Source organism: Grampus griseus, assembly GCF_964374135.1.
Source record: "Grampus griseus genome assembly, chromosome: 9".
Taxonomy (NCBI): Eukaryota; Metazoa; Chordata; class Mammalia; order Artiodactyla; family Delphinidae; genus Grampus; species Grampus griseus.
In genome coordinates, this window is record NC_139003.1 from 75,516,706 (window position 1) to 75,541,401 (window position 24,696).

The 24,696-nt window shown below is 37.1% G+C and overlaps 2 protein-coding genes across 5 annotated transcripts in view; one reads left to right on the forward strand and one right to left on the reverse strand.

The window, feature by feature from the left end:
* Window positions 1-24,696, reverse strand: part of RUNDC3B (RUN domain containing 3B) — a gene marked incomplete at its 5' end in the record, with an annotated part of 155,298 nt that overhangs the window by 105,016 nt on the left and 25,586 nt on the right. For all 4 annotated transcript variants that reach the window (XM_082661583.1, XM_082661582.1, XM_082661580.1 and 1 more), the window contains one exon: window positions 18,952-19,067. In XM_082661583.1, coding sequence (XP_082517709.1) covers window positions 18,952-19,067 — 116 coding nt within the window. The remainder of the gene's footprint in view (window positions 1-18,951; window positions 19,068-24,696) is intronic.
* LOC309827682 (sugar phosphate exchanger 3-like) lies at window positions 2,766-4,243 on the forward strand (the record flags this gene model as incomplete). Its single annotated transcript, XM_082662440.1, is given in 4 exon segments — window positions 2,766-3,050; window positions 3,135-3,758; window positions 3,762-4,038; window positions 4,041-4,243. Coding segments are annotated over 4 exon segments (1,389 nt in total).

The window sequence follows — 24,696 nt, forward strand, 5'->3', positions numbered from 1 at the left end:
CAATGAAGAGGACATGGGTTTGAGCCCTGGTCCAGGAAGATACCACATGCTGCGGAGCAACTAAGCCTATGCGCCACAACTACTGAGCCTGCGCTCTAGAGCCCGCAAGCCACAATTACTGAGCTCACATGCCACAACTACTGAAGCCCATGTGCCTACAGCCCATGCTCCGCAACAAGAGAAGCCACCGCAATGAGAAGCCCGTGCATCGCAACAAAGAGCAGCCCCCACTTGCCACAACTAGAGAAAGCCCACATGCAACAACAAAGACCTAACACAGACAAAAATAAAATAAATACAATAAATAAATTTTTTTAAATACCTACAGACAAATGACAATGAACACACGATGATCCAAAACTTATGGCTCCTGGCAAAAGCAGTTCTAAGAGGGAAGTTTATAGCAATAAAGTCTTACCTCAGGAAACAAGAAAAATCTCAAATAAACAACCTAAACTTACACCTAAAACAACTAGAGAAATAAGAACAAACAAAACCCAAAGTTAGTAGAAGAAATAAAAAAGAACAGAGCAGAAATAAATGAAATAGAGACACAGAAAACAATAGAAAAGATCAATGAAACTAAAAGCTCATTCTTTGAAAAGATAAACAAAATTGATAAACCTTTAGCCAGACTCATCACGGAAAACAAAGGGGGGGGCTCAAATCAACAAAATTAGAAACAAAAAAGGAGAAGTTACAAATGACACCACAGAAATGCAAAGGATCATTAGAGACTACTACAAGCAACTATATACCAATAAAACAGACAGCCTAGAAGACATGGACAAATTCTTAGGAACATACAACCTTCCAAGACTGAGCCAGGAAGAAATAGAAAATATGAACAGATCAATCACAAGTAATGAAATTGAAACTGTGATTAAAAATCTTCCAACAAACAAAAGTCCAGGACCAGATGGCTTCACAGGTGAATTCTATCAAACATTCAGAGAAGAGCTAACACCCATCCTTCTCAAACTCTTCCAAAAAATTGCAGAGGAAGGAACACTCCCAAGCTCACTCTATGAGGCCACCATCACCCTGATACCAAAACCAGACAAAGATACCACAAAAAAAGAAAATTACAGGCCACTAACACTGATCAACATAGATGCAAAAATCCTCAACAAAATACTAGCAAACCAAATCCAACGATACAGTAAAAGGATCATACACCATGGTCAAGTGGGATTTATCCCAGGGATGGAAGGATTTTTCAATATACACAAATCAAACAATGTGATACACTACATTGACAAACTGAAGAATAAAAACCATATGATCATATCAATAGACGCAGAAAAAGCTTCTGACAAAATTCAACATCCATTTATGATAAAAGCTCTCCAGAAAGTGGGCATAGCGGGAACCTACCTCAACATAATAAAGGCCATATACAACAAACTCACAGCTAACATCATTCTCAATGGTGAAAAACTGAAACCATTTCCTCTAAGATCAGCAACAAGACAAGGATGTCCACTCTTGTCACTTTTATTCAACATAGTTTTGGAAGTCCTAGCCACAGCAATCAGAGAAGAAAAAGAAATAAAAGGAATCCACACTGGGAAAGAAGAAATAAAACTGTCAGTGTCTGCAGATGACATGATACTATAAATAGAAAATCCTAAAGATGCTACCAGAACACTACTAGAGCTCCTCAATGAATCTGGTAAAGTTGCAGGATACAAAATTAATACACATAAATCTCCTGCATTCCTATATACTAACAATGAAAGATCAGAAAGAGAAATTAAGGAAACAATCCCATTTACCAATGCATCTGAAGTCAGAAAGAGAAAAATATCGTATACCACTGCATCAAGAAGGATAAAAAAACCTAGTAATAAACCTACCTAAGGAGGCAAAAGACTTGTATTCAGAAAACTGTAAGATGCTGATGAAAGAAATCAAAGATGACACAAACAGATGGAGAGATATACCATGTTCTTGGATTCGAAGAATATTGTGAAAATGACTATACTACCCTAAGCAATCTACAGATGCAATGCAATCTGTATCAGATTACCAATGGTATTGTTCACAGAACTAGAACTAAAAATTTTACAGTTTTTATGGAAACACAAAAGACCCTGAATAGCCAAAGCAATCTTGAGAAAGAAAAACGGAGCTGGTGGAATCAGCTAACTAACTTCAGACTATACTACAAAGCTACAGTAATCAACACAGTAAGGTACTGGCACAAAACACAGAAATATAGATCAATGTACAATGCTGGAAGTCCAAAGATAAATCCACACACCTATGGTCACCTTATCTTTGATAAAGGAGGCAAGACTTTATAATGGAGAAAAGACAGTCTCTTCAATAAGTGGTGCTGGGAAAACTAGAAAGCTACATGTAAAAGAATGAAATTAGAACACTCCCTAACACCATACACAAAAATAAACTCAAAATGGATCAAAGACCTAAATGTAAGGCCAGATACTATAAAAGTCTTAGAGGAAATCAGTCGGAACACTCTTTGACATAGATCACAGCAATATCTTTTTGGATCTACCTCCTAGAGTAATGAAAATAAAAACAAAAACAAACATGTGAGTGGCGGGGTTGCAGGCGCAGTGGAGTGAGCAGAGCAGCCGGCTGGAGCACGACGACTACTGCAGGACTCGGAAAGAAGAAACGATGTAAACCATTCATTATCCAGACTTTAAGGTCAAGGTGAGAAGGTAGGTCAGGAGGAACATGGCCTGGCATCACCTGACTTTAAGGTCAAGGTGAGAAGGAAGGTCAGAAGGAACATGGCCTGGCCAAATATTTTTCAAAGAGGAACTTTGCTCTCCCGGTTCAGCCATCATCATGTGCTCATGTTCCTGCTCACCTTCTTCAGTTACTCGTTGCTCCATGCATCAAGAAAAACACTTAGCAATGTCAAAGTCAGTATCTCTAAGCAGTGGACCCCAAGTGCTTTTAACAAGTCAACTGAACTGCCTGTAGAGATCTGGAGCAGCAACCTTTTGTTTCCCAGTGCAGAGGAAGCCATTCTTTTCCTCGGAACACTCGACACCTTTTTCCTCTCCTACGCTGTGGGCCTTTTCATCAGCAGTATCGTCGGGGATCAGCTTAATTTGTGATGGGTTCTGTCTTTTGGCATGTGCTCCTCTGCATTCGTGGTGTTTGTCTCTGGTACTCTCACAGAATGGCTGCATTTCTACAGCAAGGGGCTGTACTGCAGCCTGTGGATCGTGAATGGCCTGCTGCAGTCCACTGGTTGGCCCTGTGTGGTTACTGTTATGGGCAAATGGTTTGGGAAAGCTGGACGAGGAGTTGTTTTTGGTCTCTGGAGTGCCTGTGCCTCAGTGGGCAATATTTTGGGACCGTGTCTAGCTTCTTCTGTTCTGCAGTATGGTTATGAGTATGGCTTTGTGGTGACAGCGGCTGTGCAGTTTGCTGGTGGGATCATCATCTTCTTTAGACTCCTCGCGTCACCCAAAGAAATTGGTCTCCCAGGTATTGAGGCAGAAGATTTTGAAGAAGATTTGCACAGGCCATTAATTAATGGTGCTGAAAATGAAGATGAAGCTGATCCTAATTACTCAATCCAAGAAGGCAAGTCTGTTACCCAAGTCAAGGCGATAAGCTTTTACCAAGCTTGTTGCCTTCCCGGAGTTATAGCATATTCACTGGCCTGTGCCTGCTTGAAGTTAGTGAATTACTCCTTCTTCTTCTGGTTGCCCTTTTATCTGAGTAATAACTTCGGATGGAAGGAGGCTGAAGCCGACAAGCTGTCCATTTGATACAATGTTGGAGGAATTATAGGTGGAACTCTGCAAGGCTTCATCTCTTATGTGCTACAGAAGAGAGCCCCGGTGTTAGCTCTCAGTCTGCTTCTGGCAGTCGGGTCCCTCGTTGGATGTAGTTATTCTCCAAACAATAAGTCTATCAATGCACTTCTGACGGCTGTCACAGGATTTTTTATTGGTGGACCTTCTAATATGATTAGCTCTGCTATTTCTGAGGACCTGGGTCATCAAGAGCTGATCCAAGGGAGCAGTGAGGCTTTGGCGATCATCACAGAATAGCTGATGGAACCGGGAGCACTGGAGCTGCGGTGAGCCAGTATTTAGTGTCTTTGGTCCAGGACAACCCAGGATGGATGTGGGTTTTCTACTTTTTCATTCTTATGACAATTTGCACAGTTCTACTTATTTCACCATTAATAGTGAGGGAAATATGCTATCTTACGCAAGGACGACAAGCTCGCATATTGAGTGACTGACCAGTGCCCACAAAAGAACAAGAAAAATAGGAGACACATCAGGACTATTCCTTTTCATTCACCTTACTTTGGGGTTGTCTTAAGAGCTCCAACATAACCTCAGACTGTCAAGTCTCTTTCAACAGTGTCAGCCACCGTAGATGCTGACCAAAGTGAAGGCTGGGCTGTTTTTCTACACTACAGGAATAATTAATGATTTTTATCGCTATTGTTGAATGTACTGAATGGCCTATGAACCTGCCAGTGTCTTTGGTGGCCTGTGAAGGTTTATCCTTTTAACCGTAAATGCTATATTGGACTCGGACCTAGTTCTCCAGCCTGGAAAGCCAAGTGACCACGAGGCATTCATGCATGGTTTGTACCAACGACATGCTCCACAAATAGAAAGGATCGTTGCATTTTGCTTGGTCACGAGTTTGCAGAGAGTGGCTCATCTCTGACGCATCAAATCTGGATAAAGCACTCCAGCCAGGTCCAGTGTATGCATGCCTTGGACAGAGAATCCCTTTGTTAACCACGGTGGGGAAAAAATCACACTACATGCTGATTGGCTCTCACTCTGTATCTGCTCTAAAGTCATTCAGCTCCAGAAGCAGAAATACCTTCAAATGATTGCCAACTTGCTCTCCTCTGTCTTCATTCAGAATTCCCTTTGACTCCTGGAAGTCTTTAGTCTTCCTTTCAAGGACCATAATGTACCTCAACTGTGAACATTCCAGTGTGTAACTTACAACCAAAGCACTCAACCCCAGATTTGTTCTCTGGGAACTTTAGGATCCACTAGGAAGGTAATTGGCTTAGCCCTATTTTCAGAGGATTGATCTGTGTCACAACCGGGTTCCTTGCGTTACCTCAGCTGAAGACTAGAATTAGAGAAAGAAGAAAGACCTTTTGGCCCTGTAAGCGTTAAGTATGTGACACTGAATCACATTAATGGATTACTAAGGCCTGAGGCATACCTAGGTATCTATTCTTTAGAAGTTTGTAGAATATATGTCTTCAAAGCTGTGAATTTTATACTAATTATCAATATTTTAAGGTCATACTGTATATATATTTTAAATTATGGAAATTAACAGGCGAAAAATGTTCAATTTTGAGGACTGCCTAATTTGCATTGGGTTACGGAATATTTTTCAACCTCTTGCTCTATACTCTTAAATGTGGTGTGTTTATGAACTTGCTAATTTATTTAATCAAGCAGATTCCCAATCAGTTAATTGCTCATTACTGACAAAAAGGGAAAATACAAAACACAGAAAGGGAAAATAAACTGACTTTTATAATAAAAAAAAAACTAAAAAACAAATGTGACCTAATTAAACTTAAGAACTTTTGCACAGCAAAGGAAACCATAAACAAAATGAAAAGACAACCCACAAAATGGGAGAAAATATTTGCAAATAAAGCGACCTACAAGGGATTAATCTCCAAAATATACAAAATATATTCATGCAGCTCAATATAAAAACAAACAACTCAATCAAAAAATAGGTGGAAGATCTAAATAGACGTTTCTCCAAAGAAGACATACAGATGGCCAAAAAGCACACAAAAAGATGCTCAACATCACTAATTATCAGAGAAATGCAAATCAAAACTACAATAAGGGGCTTCCCTGGTGGCGCAGTGATTAAGAATCCGCCTGCCAATGCAGGGGACACAGGTTCAAGCCCTGGTCCGGGAAGATTCCACATGCCGTGGAGAAACTAAGCCCATGCGCCACAACTACTGAGCCTGTGCTCTAGAGCCCAGGAGCCACAACTCCTGAAGCCCGGGTGCCTAGAGCCCATACTCTACAACAAAAGAAGCCACCACAATGAGATGCCCATGCACCGCAACAAAGAGTAGCCCCTGCTCACCGCAACTAGAGAAAGCCCGCGCACAGCAACAAAGACCTAATGTAGCCAAAATAATAAATAAAAAAAAAATTTTAAATACCTTAAAAAAAAAAACTACAATGAGGTATCACCTCACACCAGTCAGAATGGCCATCATCAAAAAATCTACAAACAATAAATGCTGGAGAGGGTGTGGAGAAAAGAGAACCCTCTACACTGTTGGTGGGAATGTAAGTTGGTACAATCACTATGGAGAACAGTATGGGGGTCCCTTAAAAAACTAAAAATAGAACTACCATATGATCTAGCAATCCCACTCCTGGGCATATACCCAGAGAAAACCGTAATTCGAAAAGATAACATGCACCCCAGTGTTCACTGCAGCCCTATTTACAATAGTCAAGACATGGAAGTAACCTAAATGTACACTGACAGAGAAACGGATAAAGAAGATGTAGTACATATATACAATGGAATATTACTCAGGCATAAAAAAGAACAAAATAACGCCATTTGCAGCAACATGGATGGACCTAGAGATTATCATACTACGTGAAGTAAATCAGACAGAAAAAGACAAATATCATATGATATCACTTATATGTGGAATCTAATAAAAAATACAAGTGAGCTTATTCACAAAACAGAAACAGACTCACAGATCTTGAAATCAAACTTATGGTACAAAAGGGGAAGTGTCGGGGGAAGTGATAAATTAGGAGATCGGGATTAACATAAACACACTACTATATATAAAATAGATAATAAGGACCTATTGTATAGCACAGGGAACTCGACTCAATATTCTGTAATAATCTATATGGGAAAAGAACGGATATATGTATACATATAACATTCACTTTGCTGTACACCGGAAACTAACACAACATTGTAAAATCAACTATACTCCAATTAAAAAAAAAACTAACCTTTAACAGTCTACTTACAGTTAATATTTTACCATTTCAAGTAAAATATATGACCACATAGGTCCTTTTACTTTCCCCTCTTTGTTTTAAATGTCATTTACACTACATATGCAAACACTGAAACCTCTCAAGAAATGTTGTAATTTTTGCTTTCAACAGTTATATTTTAAAAATCTTGAAGGAAAAAAATCTGCTATATTTTCTGTTGCTCTTTCTTCATTTCTGTTGCTCTTTCTTCATTCACAAAGTTCTAAGTTTCCTTGGTATCATCTCCTTTTAGTCTGAAGAACTTTAGTTAGCACTTCTTTTAGACCAGGTCTACTAGTAACAATTCTTACTTTTCCTTCATCTGAGTATTTCTTTATTTTGCCTTCATCTCTGAGGTATGTTTTCACTGCATACAGAATTCTGAGTTGGCAGTTCTTTGCTTTCAGAATTTTAAGATGTTCTTCCACTCTCTTCTGCGGTTCCTGATGAAAAACCTATAGTCATTTGAATTGTTCCTCCCTGTACATAATGTACTATATTTCTCTGTCTGCTTTCGAGATTTTTTATCTTTTATTTTCAGAAGTTTAGTTATGATGTATCTCGGAGTGCTTAACTCTGAGTTTACCTTTTCAGAAGTTTGCTAAGCTTCTTGGACCAATAAGTTTATTCCTTTCCCAGATCCAGGAACTTATAGCTTTATTTTTTTTTAACGTATTTTCTGCACCAATCTCTTGCCCCTGTCCTTCTGGGATTCCAAAGATGCAAACATTATATCTTCTGCTATTGTCCAACAGGTCCCTGAGGCTCTGGTTCTTCAGTTTGGATAATTTCTATTGATCTATTTTCAAATTCATACACAGCTCTATTATCTCCACTCTGCTATAGAACCCCACCTAGTAAATGTTTTCAGATATTTTGCTTTTATGTACTGAAATTTCCACGTGGTCCTTTATGAGGTTTTTATTTCTCAATTCAGAACTTCTATCTTTCTATTCATTTCAAGAATATTTACCTTACATCATGGAGCATGGTTTTAATGGTTGATTTAACATCTTTGCCTGATAACTTATCTCGGGATTGGCATCTTTGATTGTCTTTTCCTCTGACAATTGGTCATATTTTCCTGGTTCTTTATACGTGAAGTAACTTTAAGTTTTATATTGGATGTTTTAAATATTATCTTGACACTCTAAATCCTATTAAAATCCCTAAAATATGTTGATTTTTGTTTTGTTTTGGGTTTTTTTGGTAGGCAATAGACCCAGTTAGATTCAGATAGCCAAGTTCTTTCTTGCTTTATGTGGGCAGTGGTTACAATTTAAGTTCAGTTTGTAAAGCCTTAGCTATGCTTCTTTGGGCCTTACCGATATATATGCCGCTCTGGGATTTGGGTGGTGGTTTGTATCCTAGCTCAGTCCTCACATTCTTGGGTGTGAGGCCAGAACTTATGCTGGTCATTACATACAGAATTAGGGCATTCCCCTTTCCAGGGCTCTCTTCCCTGATAGACTCCAGCCCCCAGATCCTTCCTTTTCCTGCAACATTAATGTAAATAAAAAGTTTTAGAGTTTTAGCCTCTCACACTACGGCACAATCCTGGGCAACTCAAGCAGCTCTTGGGGAAAAGCAGCAAGAAAAAAGAGAAAAAATGGGAAGCCTCAATACTCTCTGGCTCACAGAGGGACCTTTTCCAGATACTCTGGCCAGAAAGAGAAGGTTACTGTTGGAGTCTTTGCTGTTGTCTGCATCCATAGCACAATTAAAGACAAAGGGCCCCTCAGGTTAAGGCTGAGGATATAGGAGGGAAAAAAATACAAAGGACACTCATTCCTATGATGGTTCTTCTTCAGATTTTGATCTCTCTCCCCAACCTGGCTGCTATTGTTTACTTTCCAAAGTAGATAAGTAGTTGCTTGTTGCATTCTGTCCAGAGTTTTTAACTGCAATCGGTAGAAGAGTGCTGTGGGCTGAACTGATTCCCCCCAAAGTCTTATGTTGAAACCCTAACACCCAATGTGACTATATTTGGAGATAGGGCCTATAAGGAGGTAATTAATGTTAAATGAGGTCATAAGGGTAGGGTCCTGATCCTGTAGGATTAGTGTCCTTATAAGAAGGGACACCACAAAGCACTCTCATTCTCTTTCTCTCTGCCGTCTGAGGACACAGCAAGAAGGCAACCATCTACAAGCCAGGAAAAGAGCTCTCACCAGAATCTCAATCAGCCAGCACCTTGGTCTTGGACTTGCCAAGCTCCAGAACTGTGAGAAATAAATTTATGTTGTTTAAGCCACCCAGTCTGTGGCATTTTGTCCTGTCAGCCCAAGCATGCTAAGACAGAGAGTTAGGGTAGTAGTGGACTTACTCCACCTTCTCTAGCATCATAAGTTGAGTTAACTTTTTGAAGGCTATAGTATGGTAAAGTGTACGGCATACTAAAAGACATAAGATAAACAGAACCCATGCTGTCTGAAAAAGGATACAGTAGAAAAATCAGGCAAGTTTTCTTAGAAAAATTTCCAGAGCTAAGAAAATTGAAATGGATAGTTTAGAACGCAGTAATACATAGAAGAGGAAGGAGAAAATCCACCTATAGGAAAAGCTTATTAGGAACTGGCTAGAAGGGAATAAAGAGGAAACAGAAGAGCGCCACTGAAGTGGAAATTGAAATGGTTACTCAAGTAATAGTTTCAGTGGGTAATAACCAGAAATAGACCTCAATGTCAAGTAGAAAAAAACCTTGTATCTACAGGAACAAAAATGTATTTAAAAGCCAGGGCTAGAGGATGGAAATGGGTGAATTTATGTATAAAAAGGGAAATAGGAAAAAGGATCTAAACTTAAAAAAATATATAATACATTATATACTGTATTACCTAAATATGAATATATATAATGTAGTGATTATATATTACTATAGCATTGTGATATATAATATACAGATATATACACCTGAGTATTTTTTAATTAAAATTTTTTTTAATTACATGACAATCGAAACTATCTAAAAGGAAATAATGAATACTTACTATTGGTGCCAGACTTGTTTTACCTCAACATTATACATTTTGACCATTAAGTTTAACTGTTCACTATAAAATCAACAACAAAGGGCAATGATAATTTTCAAAGAAAAGAAAAAGTTTTAGAACTCTCTTTAGCAATAGCAAGAATTTGTCTTTCAAGTGGGAAACATGTAATTATAGGAAAATCTTTCCTCCCAACACAAAACAAAAGGAAATTAGAAATGCTGGATAAAATATAATAGATACACTTTTAAACATAGCAAGCATACAAAAAACCCCACGGAAATACTTAAGAGGCCAAAAATGAAAAATAAACAGAAAATAAGGGAATTTACAAAAACCCTGAAACTGAATGCATCAAATAGACTCAAAATACAGACAGCAAAAAGAGACATATCTACCAGAATAACCTGATAAATCCATCAGAATAATAAAATAGTTCAAAATTTCTAAGTTATCAACAGATCAAACTGACAAAAATGTGACTAGCATTTGAAAAACATAATCAACAGTTAGAGAATACACATTCTTCTCAATATGGAACATTTATTAAAACTAATCATAAACTAGGCCATTAAGCAAATCTTACAACTTTCAAAAAAATCTGCCATACAGAACAAATTCTCTGACCATAATTCAATTAACATAGAAGTAAAAATGAAAAGCTATTTTCAGAAACATTAAAACTAAACTTCCAAATAACACTAAGCCAAAGAAGAAATAATAATGAAAAGTAGAAATTACTTAAAAATGAATATTAGTAAACATAATACATATCCAAACTTGTAAATGTAGCCAAAGCAGTATTTGGAGAGAAGGAAATCAACAAAGCCAAAAATTAATTATTTGAAAGACTAATAAAATGAACAAATCTCTGGCAATAGTGCTCATGAAAAAAGAGAAAAATAACTAATAATCAATATTAGGGACACAAAAGGGGACATCTGTGTAGAAAATAATACCAGGTATTCACTAATGGAGCTTTTGTTTCGTTCTTTAACAGCAGACTGAATTAAATGCAGATGGCCCTCTGCATCCATGGATTCAACCAACCATGAACGGAAAAAAAAATTTCTTTAATTCCAGACAGTTCCAAAAAGCAAAACTTGAATTTGCCAGGTGCTGGCAATTATCTACATAGCATTTACATTGTATTAAGTATTGCAAGTAATCTAGAGATGATTCAAACTCTATGGGAGGATGTGCGTAGGTTATATGCAAATGCTACACCATTTTATATAAGGGACTTGTGCATCTGCAGATTTTGGTATCCAGGGGGTCCTGGAACCAATCCTCCATGGATATTGAAGAACAACTGTATACCCTATTGTTCAGAGGAGGGGGACAGCTGGCAAACAATGAGGGTAGGGAGTGGGTTTTTTTTAAAAAGCAGAATCTTAGCTTTTAACAATGCCATAAGGATGAATATGTGACTTATCTTTAGATCTCTTCAGTGAGCTTTGACTTTTTTAAACCATTCACAGTTGAATTCGTCTACTTTAAGTGTGTCACACTGAAATGAAAAATGGCAACTCACTAGAGAGTAAATAATTAAGAGGATATAGAAGACATTGACAACTGTAGAACAGAACATAGAATAGAGAAATCAACAACCTAAACAGACCTATAAGCATTAAAGGAGGTAAATTAGCTGTTAAAGTGCACTTGTGCATGCACACCGCCCCGCCCTGCTTGACCCAGTTTTTACTGGCAAATTCTCCCTAACAGATGATTGCAAGCTCATGCAAAATTCTTCCAAAGAATAATAAAAGATAAAACACCTTCATTTGTTTAATGAGGTGATATAATCTTGATAACAAAAACCAAAACAAGTACCAAACAGAAAAATGACAAATTTTGCTCATAAACTCAGAATCAAAACCAAATCCTAAATAAAGTATACTAAAACAATACATGAGGTTCAAGTTAGATTTTTCCCAAGTATATATGCATGAATTAACATTAGAAAAACTATTGATGCAATTCTTCACATTACAAAATTAAAGGAGACTGCTGGTTCCGGAAAAGATAAAGTAGATGTACTCTCCTCCGGTTAAATACAACCAAAAATCCTGGATATTATACGCAAAAAAAAACTGTAAGAAGATTCTGAAGGTGGAGAATAAAAGGAAGATTGTCTAGGGACCTTGGAACTCAAGAAATGACACAGCAGTTAAGTCCCTTTGCCTTGTCTATCCCAGACTGTGTGCTGGACAAAGCAGCAACCTGAAACCACAGACTTGCCTTTTCCTCTTGAGTTTTCTACATTAAATTTGATGGTGGAAACAAAAATTATAACACTAATTCTAAATGCATGTAGGGGAAATATCTAAAACAATTATAGATGAGGGAGAGTAATGTCTATGAAGAAAGGTAAGGTTTTTAAATTTCAGTCTGGAAAATGATGACACTAACAGACTGTGACAAGTTATGTATATATAATGTAATACCTAGAGCGACCACTAAAAAATATACACAAAGAAATACACTCAAAAAGACTAGAGATGAATAAAAATGGAATTCTAAAAAATTTTCAAGTAACTCACAGGAAAATAGGAAAAAGGAAACAGAGAAACCAAAACCAGAGGAAACAAACAGAAAACTACAAAATAAAATGGAAAGCCTATTGTATTTACCCACATTCTTGTTTACCATGTTTCTTCTTTCCTTTTAAAAGTTCCTTCTTTTATGACTCACTCCTGCTTAAAGAGGGTTCTTTAGCCACAGTTTTAGAGTTAAGTCTGCTGGCGATAAATTCCCTTAGTTTTCCATCATCTGAGAATGTCTAGATATTCCCTTCATTACTGAAGGTTAATTCTGCTGGATATAGGATTCTGTGTGGACATTCTACTTTCAGCAGTTGACAGAAATGCTTCCATGGTTTCTGATGAGAAATCTGCTATCATTCAAATCGTTTTTCCCTTATAGACAAGATATCATTTCCCTCTGGCTACTTTTCAACATTTTCTCTGTCTTTATTTCTAAAAAGTTTAATTATAATGTGCTGTGGCATGTATTTCTTTGGATTTACTCGGTGATCCACTTAGGTTCTTGAATCTGTATGTTTACCTCTCTTGCCAAATTTGAGAAAATTTCAGCCATTATTTCTTGGAGTACATTTTCAGTCTTTTCCTCTTTCACCTCTCCTTTGAGGACTCTGATGACAGGAATTTTAGATCTTTTTTTACGGTCCCACAGATCCCTGAGGCTTTTTTTTTTTTTTTTCAGTCTCTTATTTCTAATTTTAGATTATTTTGAGTCTCTGTTATTTGATTAGGAAATTTCTATTGTTTTGTCTTCCAGTTCACTGATTCTTTCTTCTTTCCCCTCCATTTTCCTGTTGAGCCTATCCACTGAGCTTTTTAATTTAGTTTTGTACTTTTCCATATCAAAATTTCCACTTGCTTCTTCTTTTTACTTTCTATTTCTTTGCTTAGGTTTTCTACTTTTTCACTTGTTTCAAGTGTCTTTGGAATTGCTCAGTGAAGCATTTTTATCATGACTGATCTGTGATCTTTGTCAGTAATTCTACCACCTTTTATCATTTCAGTGTTGACATCTATTGTCTTTTGTTACGCAACTTGTGATCTTCCTGGTTCTTGGTATGAAAAGTGATCTTCAAATGAAACCTGGATATGTTCATACTATGTTATGAGACTATGATCTTATTTAAACCTTCTGTTTATTTGTTTGTTTTAAATAATTATTTTTGGCTGCGTTGGATCTTCATTGTTTCGTGCAGGCTTTCTCTAGTTGTGGAGAGCGGGGGCTACTCTTTGTTGTGGTGCGCAGGCTTCTCATTACAGTGTCTTCTCTTGTTGCGGAGCACTGGGCTCTATGTGCGTGGGCTTCAGTAGTTGGGGCAAGCGGGCTCAGGAGTTGTGGCTCACAAGCCCTAGAGTGCAGGCTCAGTACTTGTGGCACATGAGCTTAGTTGCTCCGCAGCGTGTGGGATCCTCCCGGAGCAGGGATTGAACCGGTGTGCCCTGCATTGGCAGGCGGATTCTTAACCACTGCGTCATCAGGGAAGTCCCTAAACCTGTTTTAACTGGCATTCTATGACACTGCTCCATCAGGGGAAGGTCGGAGGGTGGAGGGCACCACATTTCATTCCTGGCAAGTGGAGGGAGAAGTCCAAGTTTCCTAGTTGGCCTTCACTGACACTTGAAGGAGGGGTCCTCATTACCGCTGGGTGGAGGTGGGAGTACAGGCTGACTGACAATGCACTGAGGGTAGCCTTGTCACCCGCTGGGTGATGGTCAAAGATATAACTCTCCAATACACCTCTTCTGACACAACCTCATTACTGCTGGGTGGGGATGAAAGTCCAGGCTCTCCACTGACACACTGTGGGGGCAGGTGGGAAGAGAAGGCTCACAACCACTGAAAAGGGAAGAAGTGCCAGCTCTCTGCTTGGTCTTTCTTGATACCACACTGTGGTGGTGTTGAGGTGCCCTGTTACAGTCTCATGAGGGTGGACTTCTAGGTTCTCCATTCAGCCTCTTCAGGCCTGGCTAGGGGTAGTGCCACACTTTTTCTGTGGTATTTGACTAAACTAGAGCAGATACTGTCTAAAAGTGTTCTGTCTTGCCAGGCTGTTCTATTCCTGGTCCTTTCGCTAGAAAGAGCAGGTCCTTGTCAGACTGTGTGTTTGTGTGTGTGTACATGTGCTTGTTGATGTCTGCAAGCTACTGGCGTATCCAGTACTCAGTGTCAGATGTAAAGCAACCAGAAAATCCAAGAAACCCACCACCATGCCATTCTTAAGGTCCTGAAGTCCCTAGACTTCTCCCTACCTTTCAGAGTCTTGTGTTTTATAGGTCCAGGGTTTTGGGTTACAGTAAGTAGGAGAAATAGGGGAAAGTATGTTCACTTTATCTTCCCAGAAGTAGAATTTCAATTTTATAGCCACCTCATCTATCTCTAAAGTGAATGATGAAGAAAATAACACTTCATTTATTCCTTTCAAACTTGATCTCAGGCAACTAATTTAGAGAATCTAAAACATAAAACAAGCAATTTTTTAAAAGCCTTGGGATTTTACTTGGCCTTAATTTCAATGTGAGCAAAAGTGTGATGCGGGAATCAAAAAGTCACTGTAATCTCAAATTACAGAAGTTAGCCTATCTGAAGCACTTTACTCAGCTTTGAGTACCACATTTTAAGATCTCGGTAAACCAGTGATAAACCAGAAGAATAACTAAGACTATAGTGGTTCCAGAAGATCGAAATAACTAGAGACACTTTACCTGGAAGAAAGAAAAAGGGTAACTAAGGAGAAAGAATTATAGAATAGCAATCGTTTAATATTTATGAGGCCCACAATTTTAAAGAGGCAGAAAAGCACAGTCATATAAGTTGGCTTCTTATACATAAGAATTTTCTAACAATCTAAACTGCCCCAAAATTGATGGCCCTACTTTACTGTCCTAAGTTCCCCAATATCAGAAGTATTAAAACAAAGACTGTATGTCCACAAGTTGTAAATATCATTGAGTGGATGGCTTCAGTAGGAGGGAAACTGGAGTAGTGATTTTTAAGCTATGATTCACAGCGCTGCCTGAAGTGGTGCTGTGGAACTGGGGTGTGACTGCTGCCGAGCTGACAAAATGCCCGATTTCCCTACTCAGCTTCAACCAGACCTTCCGCTTACATGTCTAGCATCTGCAGTGTCTTTTATTAGGGGAGGTGGGAGTGGGCTGGAGAGAAGGAGTATGCTTTAAAGTAAAAGTCCAAAAATGACTGAACTGAAGACATGAACTAAGGCCTCTTTGAATTTTATATTCTGTGATTAATTCTTTCTTTTCCTTTTTTAAAGGAAATAAATAGTTTTTATTATTATTATTTTTAACATCTTTATTGGAGTATAACTGCTTTATAATGGTGTGTTAGCTTCTGCTGTATAACAAAGTGAATCAGCTATACATAAACATATACCCCCATATCTCTTCCCTCTTGCATCTCCCTCCCACCCTCCGTATCCCACCCCTCTAGGTGGTCACAAAGCACCGAGCTGATCTCCCTGTGCTATGCAGCAGCTTCCCACTAGCCATCTATTTTACATTTGGTGGTGTGTTAATTCTTAGTTCTCAAATATAGTCCAGAAAAGTAAGATCATCATCTTATTAAGGAATTACTGCAAACAAGATTAATATATGTGGTTTTAAAAGCCTCCTTTTTTTTCAATAATGGGGCTGTTAGAATGAATGAAGCTCTCCCCGTTACCTGTGTCAGCACAGCCTACATTGTGTCTGGGGATGAATTTTGGTTTTCTCTGAAAAAAACTGATAAACTAAACACACTTTTATTTCAAAAATAAAAAGTAGCTAGAGAAAAGTAAATCTTATAAACCCATGAAGTTATACACTTTAAATTTGTACTTCTATCAAGAAAAACATTGAAAAAATGAGTTGTTATAATAACTAAATTTTGGGCTTCCCTGGTGGCGCAGTGGTTGAGACTCTGCCTGCCGATGCAGTGGACCCGGGTTCGTGCCCGGTCCGGGAAGGTCCCACGTGCCGCGGAGCGGCTGGGCCTGTGAGCCATGGCCGCTGAGCCTGCGCATCTGGAGCCTGTGCTCCGCACGGGAGAGGCCACAACAGTGAGAGGCCCACGTACCGCAAAAAAATAAAAAATAACTAAATTTTAAGTGAACACACTGTACTATTGAAATAATTATATAACTTCTCAGGACGTCCCTGGTGGTCCAGTGGGTAAGACTCCATGCTCCCAATGTAGGGGGCCTGGGTTCAATCCCTGCTCGGGGAACCAGATCCCACATGCATGCCACAAATAAGAGTTCACATGCCGCAACTAAGAGTCTGCATGCCACAACTAAACATGCCGCAAAGAAGATCCCGCCTGCCGCAACTAAGACCCGGCGCAGCCAAAACAAATAAATAAATATTTAAAAAACCAAAAAACTCAAAAAAACCTCCCAAATAATTACATAACGTCTCCAAAAGTAAAAGCAATTTATTACATATTAGAATACCAAAAAATGGGCAATATTATATGAAGTTTCTAGACACTTGAATCTTTAATAAACTACCTCATCTTGAGAGTTACAGATCATTTCATAATTCATATCTATAGTAATAACAGTGACCACCATAGTCGGCCTATAGGAACTTTTTTTTTATTTTAAATTTTTTAATTTATGTCTGACATGCGGGATCTTAGTTCCCCGACCAAGGATCGAACCCATGCCCCCTGCAGTGGAAGTGTGGAGTATTAACCACTGCACCACCAAGGAAGTCCCAACAGGTACTTTTTTTAAAAAGCATGTTTTGAATTATTAATCTTACCTAGCTTAAAAAATTCACACAAACCTCATTGGATCATCTTTCTTACTGTCTTACTGTCATACTCGTGGAATTCTTATCCATAAATCAACTAGAGATTCTATTCTCAACACAGTAGTTCACTGGCTTCTCAGAAATAACATTCATGGTGATGAAGTAAGTCTAAAGGCCTATGATCTGTATTTTGCTGAGGCATGACTCAGAAGATGGCACACAGGCATGCAGGAGGGGTCCACTTATGCGGTAGTTAGTCAACCCCGCAACTCAGCACGGCTATATCAACACGGTCTAATTGTTTTCTGTTAGAGTTGTTTACGTATTTTGTGAGCGAATTAAATGCTAAATGGTACACCAAATCAAGGGAATTGAGGTCTTATGATAAAATCCTTGGAACATTAGGATACATCAAGCTCTGCTGTACTTGATGTGTTTTAAAGTATTATTTATAAGATTATGTATAAAATTTTAAAATACGATCACCACACAATATAGTAACCATGACAATATTTCAAAATACTTTCAGACGCTCTGCATTCATAAAAACTTATTTTCTCATAAAAGGTAACACACTAATGACAGAAATTTTAGAAAATACAGAACAGCAAAATAAGAAAAATAAATAACCCTTTAAAAATACAGAACAACAAACTTTTAACAGAAAAGCACCAGTGATTTTTATGGATCTCATTTTAAATTGCAAAGGGCTGAATGAATTCAGATTTTGTTTCCCCATTTATTAAATCCAACCATTTGTTATAAGCCCACAGGACTGCTCAACTGATGCTTTCAGCATCAAAAAGCACAAAACAGATTAACCTTCAGATTAAATTTGAGATTCTCATAAATTATATTACCACACAGATTACTTATTTGAAACTACTATACTATTAAGATTGTAAAGATAATAAAAACTTAAGTGAAAACATCTAAGATCAAGTCTCCTTTAGGAAAACTAGATAATGGAATTGTGATAAAGTTATTATTTATTATTACGAAAATTTATACTACATAATATTTCTTGATGTTATCAGCTGTTTTACAGATGTATATTTTTAATTTAAAAATATTTTATAATTCTGAGAGAACACAGCTCCCATCTTCCCTTTTAAATTTTAAGAGATTTACATTTCTGACATTAATACATTTACTGATTTATTTTTTTTAAAGTCCAGCATCTCTTTTACATAGCTCTTTTTTAACCTACTTACAGCTAAAAAATTTTCAAAGATTCTGAGTTTAATGAAGAAAAGATTAAGCAAACAAACTTAATGCCTGGATGCTTCTCTGTAAACTAATTAAAATACCAACTAGTAATCTTTGAAGATGGGCTACCTTTTAATTTAAACTTTTATTTTAATTACATATAGAAAGTGATCCTGCTTCTTGTATGTGTCAATTAATATATTCAATATTTTTAATGCATCCTGGAAATGGGTATAAATCCAAGAATAGAGATTCTTTACAGGAACACAGCCAAAAGATTAGACCTTCTAAAATCAGTTTTATGTTTCTCAAGATGCTGCTTGGCTGCTACACACACCAGACTGTATGGTTTCTAAAATTTCAACCTTGTTAATATGAGAGCTGTTGGCAGAATAAATAATACATTAGCGCTATTACCTTTCAGCCGGTGACTTAGAATCTGTTCCAAAATAGCGGCAAAATTGTTAAATTCAGGAGAAGAATCATCAATTGTCTCAAAGCAGGACCGATCAATCAGGGTCTTCACAGAAAACCTATGGAAAAAAAGAGATTACGATTGCTTTTAAGTAGACTTGATTCATTCACCTAAATAGGAAAAACTAGAGGAAAGCAATTGAGAGAAGTATTACAGAAATACTTTATAACATTATATATTCTGAAAACTCCATTTACTCAAATTCATTCTGTCAATAGAAAATTTTACAGAAATATCAGACTTTTCACTTATATATTTACTATCTGTTGACTACATTAAGAGTTAGAAATAGTTCACTGTCCACAGAACCAGTAAAATCAGAATAAGAAAGATGAACGAAATTATTAAGTTGAAAGCCATAATACTACTTGTAAGAGACTGCAGCGTCAGACCAAAATGTTTCTAAGAGTTTCGAGCACAAAATGGAATAAAACAGGTTGTGAGTATTCATGAGGTGTAGATCCCAAGTTTTTATGAGCTATAATAGGAAAACTTACAACTCTGTAAAGTGCACTATACTTTTCCTTCTCTTCAGAACGTCCTTTGTCTCTATTTTTGACTGCCAAGTACCAGTGCATTTTCCAAGACTCAGCTTAAATGCCATCTCTTCAATGAAGAATTATCCTCCTACAGATTCCTAGCACGAAGTAGCATTTTGTTGGTATTTCCTTTAAGAGATGAGTACAATTTATCTTACTGCTGTTACTTGTGTGGTCTAACTCTATTTTATTAGAATATAAGTTCCTTCAGGGCAGAAACATTGCTTCTGTGTGTTTATATCTTCCTCAGCACATAGGACAATGCCTTGAACGATGTACTCTGTAAGTACTTGTTGATTTATTTTTAAGATCTATTTTGAAGGCGTGGCAAAGAACATTTAAAGGCCAACGTCACAGCAAGACAAAAAGGAAGTTTATGATTTTTAACATGTATACCCTTCCTGTAACCACCACCAAAATCCGGATCCTGAACAGTTCTGTTGCCCCTAGCATTTCCCTCATGCTATCCCTTTATAACCATACCATCCCTTTACAGTCATAGCCTATGAAGGGTGATATGTGAGTGCCTAAGTAAAGACAATCAATAGGGTATGAAGAGAAGGGGATAACGATGAGAGTTGTTAAATCATTAGAAATGTAAACTATGAGGGAGATAAAGGAGTATAAATTGTTCCTTAGGTTTTAGGCTTATTGGCAATGCTTATTCAATCAGGACAAAAAAATATAGGAGACAAGTATAAACGCAAATATAAAGAGATTTGTTTATATGAGTTATATCTATCAACATTTACTACTATATTAGAACTGAGTAATGTCTAAAATACAGGCAGTCCTCCCTTTGCACATAAAAATGACTGTGCAAGCTGAAATCATGCAAAGTGATCCCAATAATCAATGGAAAGAATTACAATTACTCTGTGCCCTTTACAAATTTTTGTCAAAACATTAAAAACTCTCTCACTGCCAGTTATTATGTATAGGGAAATGGAAAAAAACAGTCAAACGTATTTATTTACTACACTGTAATTTAGAACATTAGCAATACTAAGAATTCATTTTTGTGTCCTATGCCCTTTTCATTGACAATACACTAGAAAAGTGCTGCCAATCTGCAGCAAACTTCTAATAAGAATAAATAAGTATAACGTTCTTATTCAGTAAAAGAATGAAACGCTAAGTGTTCCTAAAATGAATAAACAAAAACCACACAGTCTCCACCTCCACCTTTGACCTAAAAAGAAGGAAACTTCTGAATGTTTCCCTCTAATCTTTAACAGATAGAACGGAATGGGAAATCTAACTCTGCAATCACACCCGAGGTAGGAGTAATCTACCACTTCAAAAAAGCATGGCATCTAAGATAGTAAGCACATAGGTGAAATGAACTGAAAACGACATTTAAAGATAAAAATAATAGAGTGTTTATTTCATCAAAACGAGCTAGGATAGAACTCAATTTCCACCTGTAACAGCCTGGTAAGATTTTAGCCACTACTGTCCTCCAGGAATAACACAAAATCACCTAAGAAATTTTCTTCTTTGTAAATGTAATAGGAAGGAAAAGCCATGGAGAGTAACATATATCTCTGTAGCATCAAGAGCCATGTACAGATCAATCAGTAGTCAATAAAACATGCCTTTCTATCATGTTATTAGTGCATCGTCTCCTCTAGAAGACACTATCTGCATGATGAAAACCTAAAATGGTGAACCTCAGAGCACTATATTACTTGTAACTCAGTATCTGGCTAAAAACTAAAACAAAGGTGCAAATATCCCAAAGCATATCATTAGACACAATTTCTGTTATTTCTAAGCATGAAGCTATTTTAAGGGTGAGAAAGCTTTTTAAATAATTTCTATTTTAACAAGGTTAATAATGAAGAAAAATAATGTTTCCCAGCATTGCTTTATCATTTATAGCCTACTCTCCTCCTGTCAACACAAATCAAAACTTCAGAAGGCAAATTAGTTCCTTAGAGTCCATGTTTTACTTCTAGCTAGCCAGGTCTTCCCACTCAACATCTACTTCTCTAGTCATGTGGCTAGTTCCATCATGCCAGAAGAGTGAGAAGCTTTTCCTCCATAACACAGTAACTAAGACATGCTATAAAAACCAAACCTGTAAAAAGAATTTCAATACATCCAAAAAACACCACACAGATGCTGAGCTATTTCCTGATAATGATGACAATATTAGTCATCTATTTCCCAAAAAGGACTGATTTTAAAATAATGAAATGACAATTTGATGAATGTCTAAAAATACCAAATCAAGTCTAAGTAACAGCTTTTACATAAGAATTAAAAAGTCAAAAATTTACATGAAAGGGTCTTTTAATTAAGTGTGGTTTTTGAAATGTCTCTCTCTTAAAAGATTTTCTTTCCCACCTTCAATGTCCAAAGGAAATTTTTGTTAGCTTAGAAATAAGAAAAAATGTGACTAAAACCATCAAACTTAAAGCAGGAACTACCTTTTGCCCTTTGGAAACATACCAAGAAAGGTGAGATGGTTACCAAAACTACGTTTAAAACAATATTCATTACACCCATATCAATTCCTTCCACAGCTCATAAGTTTGTAACATAATTGTAACAACAAATAGTTAAAAGCAAAAAATGTGACAATAAAGTCAAAAATAAAATTACTTTTCCTTAAAAAGCTAAAAATAGAGCTACCACATGATCCTGCAATCCCATTCCTGTGCATATATCCTCAGAAAACCATAATTCAAAAAGATACATGCACTCCAATGTTCATAGCAGCACTATTTACTTGACTATTTACAACAGTCAAGACATGGAAGCAAACCAAAATGTCCATCGATGGATGGATAAAGAAGTTGTAGTATGTATATACAATGGAATATACTCAGCCATAAAAAAGAATGAAATAATGCCATTTGTAGCAACACAGATGGACTTAGAGATTATCATACTAAGTGAAGTAAGCCAGACACAGAAAGATAAATATCGTATGATATTGTTTATATATGAAATTTTTAAAAAATCATACAAATGAACTTATTTACAAAACAGAAAGAGACTCACAGACATAGAAAACAAACTTACAGTTACCAAAGAGGAACAGGGGGTGGGCAGAGGGATAAATCAGGAGTTTGGGATTAACATATACACACTACTATATATAAAATAGATAACCAACAAGGACCTACTGTATAGCACAGGGAACAGGGAACTATACTCAATATTTTGTAATACCTATAAGGGAAAACAATCTGAAAAGTAATACGTATATATCTATATATAGATACATATACAAATATATATATCTAAATATATATATATCTGAATCACTGTGCTGCACACCTGAAACTAACACAATATTGTAAATCAACTACACTTCAATAATAAAAAAAGAATTTTCTTGCAGGCCAAAATAACTTACTGTGTTAAATATGTACACTCTTTACTGGAAAGAAACTATTTAAAGAATGAAAATTCACCTTTAATACTTAGGCCCTGCATTAGTAATATACACAGATATAGTCCCATATACACAGAGCAATCGAGTAGGAAAGAAATGTATTCCCATCTCTTTACAACAAGCTTATGTAATCTTAACCATTTATCAAACATGCTTCAGAAAAAAAATCATTTCACAAAAACCAGATTTTCTTATCTATATTGTTATATCCCTTTACATGGAATTATACCTTAAGATAAGTGAAGTACATAAAAGCATACAGCATCATCACATTTCAAAACTAAAGGGGGGGCACTCCCCTGGTGGCACAGTGGTTAAGAATCCACCTGCCAATGCAGGGGACACAGGTTCGAGCCCTGGTTTGGGAAGATCCCATATGCCGTGGAACAACTAAGCCAGTGAGCCACAACTACTGAGCCTGCGTTCTAGAGCCTGCGAGCCACAACTACTGACCCTGCATGACACAACTACTGAAGCCCACGTGCCTAGAGCCCGTGCTCTGTAACGAGAAGCCACCGCAATGAGAAGCCCACGCACCGCAACAAAGAATAGCCCCCGCTTGCCACAGAGAAAGCCTGCGCGCAGCAACAAAGACCCAAAACAGCCAAAAAAACCTAAACTAAAAGGGGTTCAGAAAAGTATACAGTCATTCATAAGAGTGATATTTTTTAAAAGAACATAAGTATCCAAGTTGTAAGAGAGAATTCTTTCCACTACTTCAAACCAAATTTACAGGATTCCTTATAATATATTATTATCACTATCAGTCTTTACCAAGGTGTGGGGGTAATGATCCTCTGCCATTAATATAATACCTACCGTTAATAATCAACAAGGAGATATGATACAGTCCACCCCAAATGTAATGTAAAATAGTGACTATGGATGATAATGAGCACAGTATTCAGGTATATGTTCATTAGAAAGAAGGTTTATTTCTTTTCTTATATTTCACATCAGAAACCCCCCAAATCGAAAGGGCAGACAGCAGAAGCAAGAAGAACTACAATTCTGCAGCCTGTGGAAGGAAAACCACATTCACAGAAAGATAGACAAAATGAAAAGGCAGAGGACTCTGTACCAGATGAAGGAATAACATAAAACCCCAGAAAAACAACTAAATGAAGCAGAGATAGGCAACCTTCTAGAAAAAGAATTCAGAATAATGATAGTGAAGATGATCAAGGACCTTGGAAAAAGAATGGAGGGAAAAATCGAGCAGATGCAAGAAATGTTTAACAAAGACCTAGAAGAATTAAAGAACACCTAGAAGAATTAAAGAACAAACAAACAGAGATGAACAATACAATAACTGAAATGAAAAATACACTAGAAGGAATCAATAGCAGAATAACTGAGGCAAAAGAACGGATAAGTGACCTGGAAGACAGAATGGTGGAATTCACTGCCACGGAATAGAATAAAGAAAAAGAATGAAAAGAAATGAAGACAGCCTAAGAGGCTTCTGGGACAACATTAAACGCAACAACATTCGCATTACAGGGGTCCCAGAAAGAGAAGAGAGAGAGAAAGGACCAGAGAAAATATTTGAAGAGATTATAGTCGAAAACTTCCCTAACATGGGAAAGGAAAGAGCCACCCAAGTCCAGGAAGCGCAGAGAGTCCCAGGCAGGATAAACCCAAGGAAAAACATGCCGAGACACACAGTAATCATATTGGCAAAAATTAAAGACAAAGAAAAATTATTGAAAGCAACAAGGGAAAAATGACAAATAACA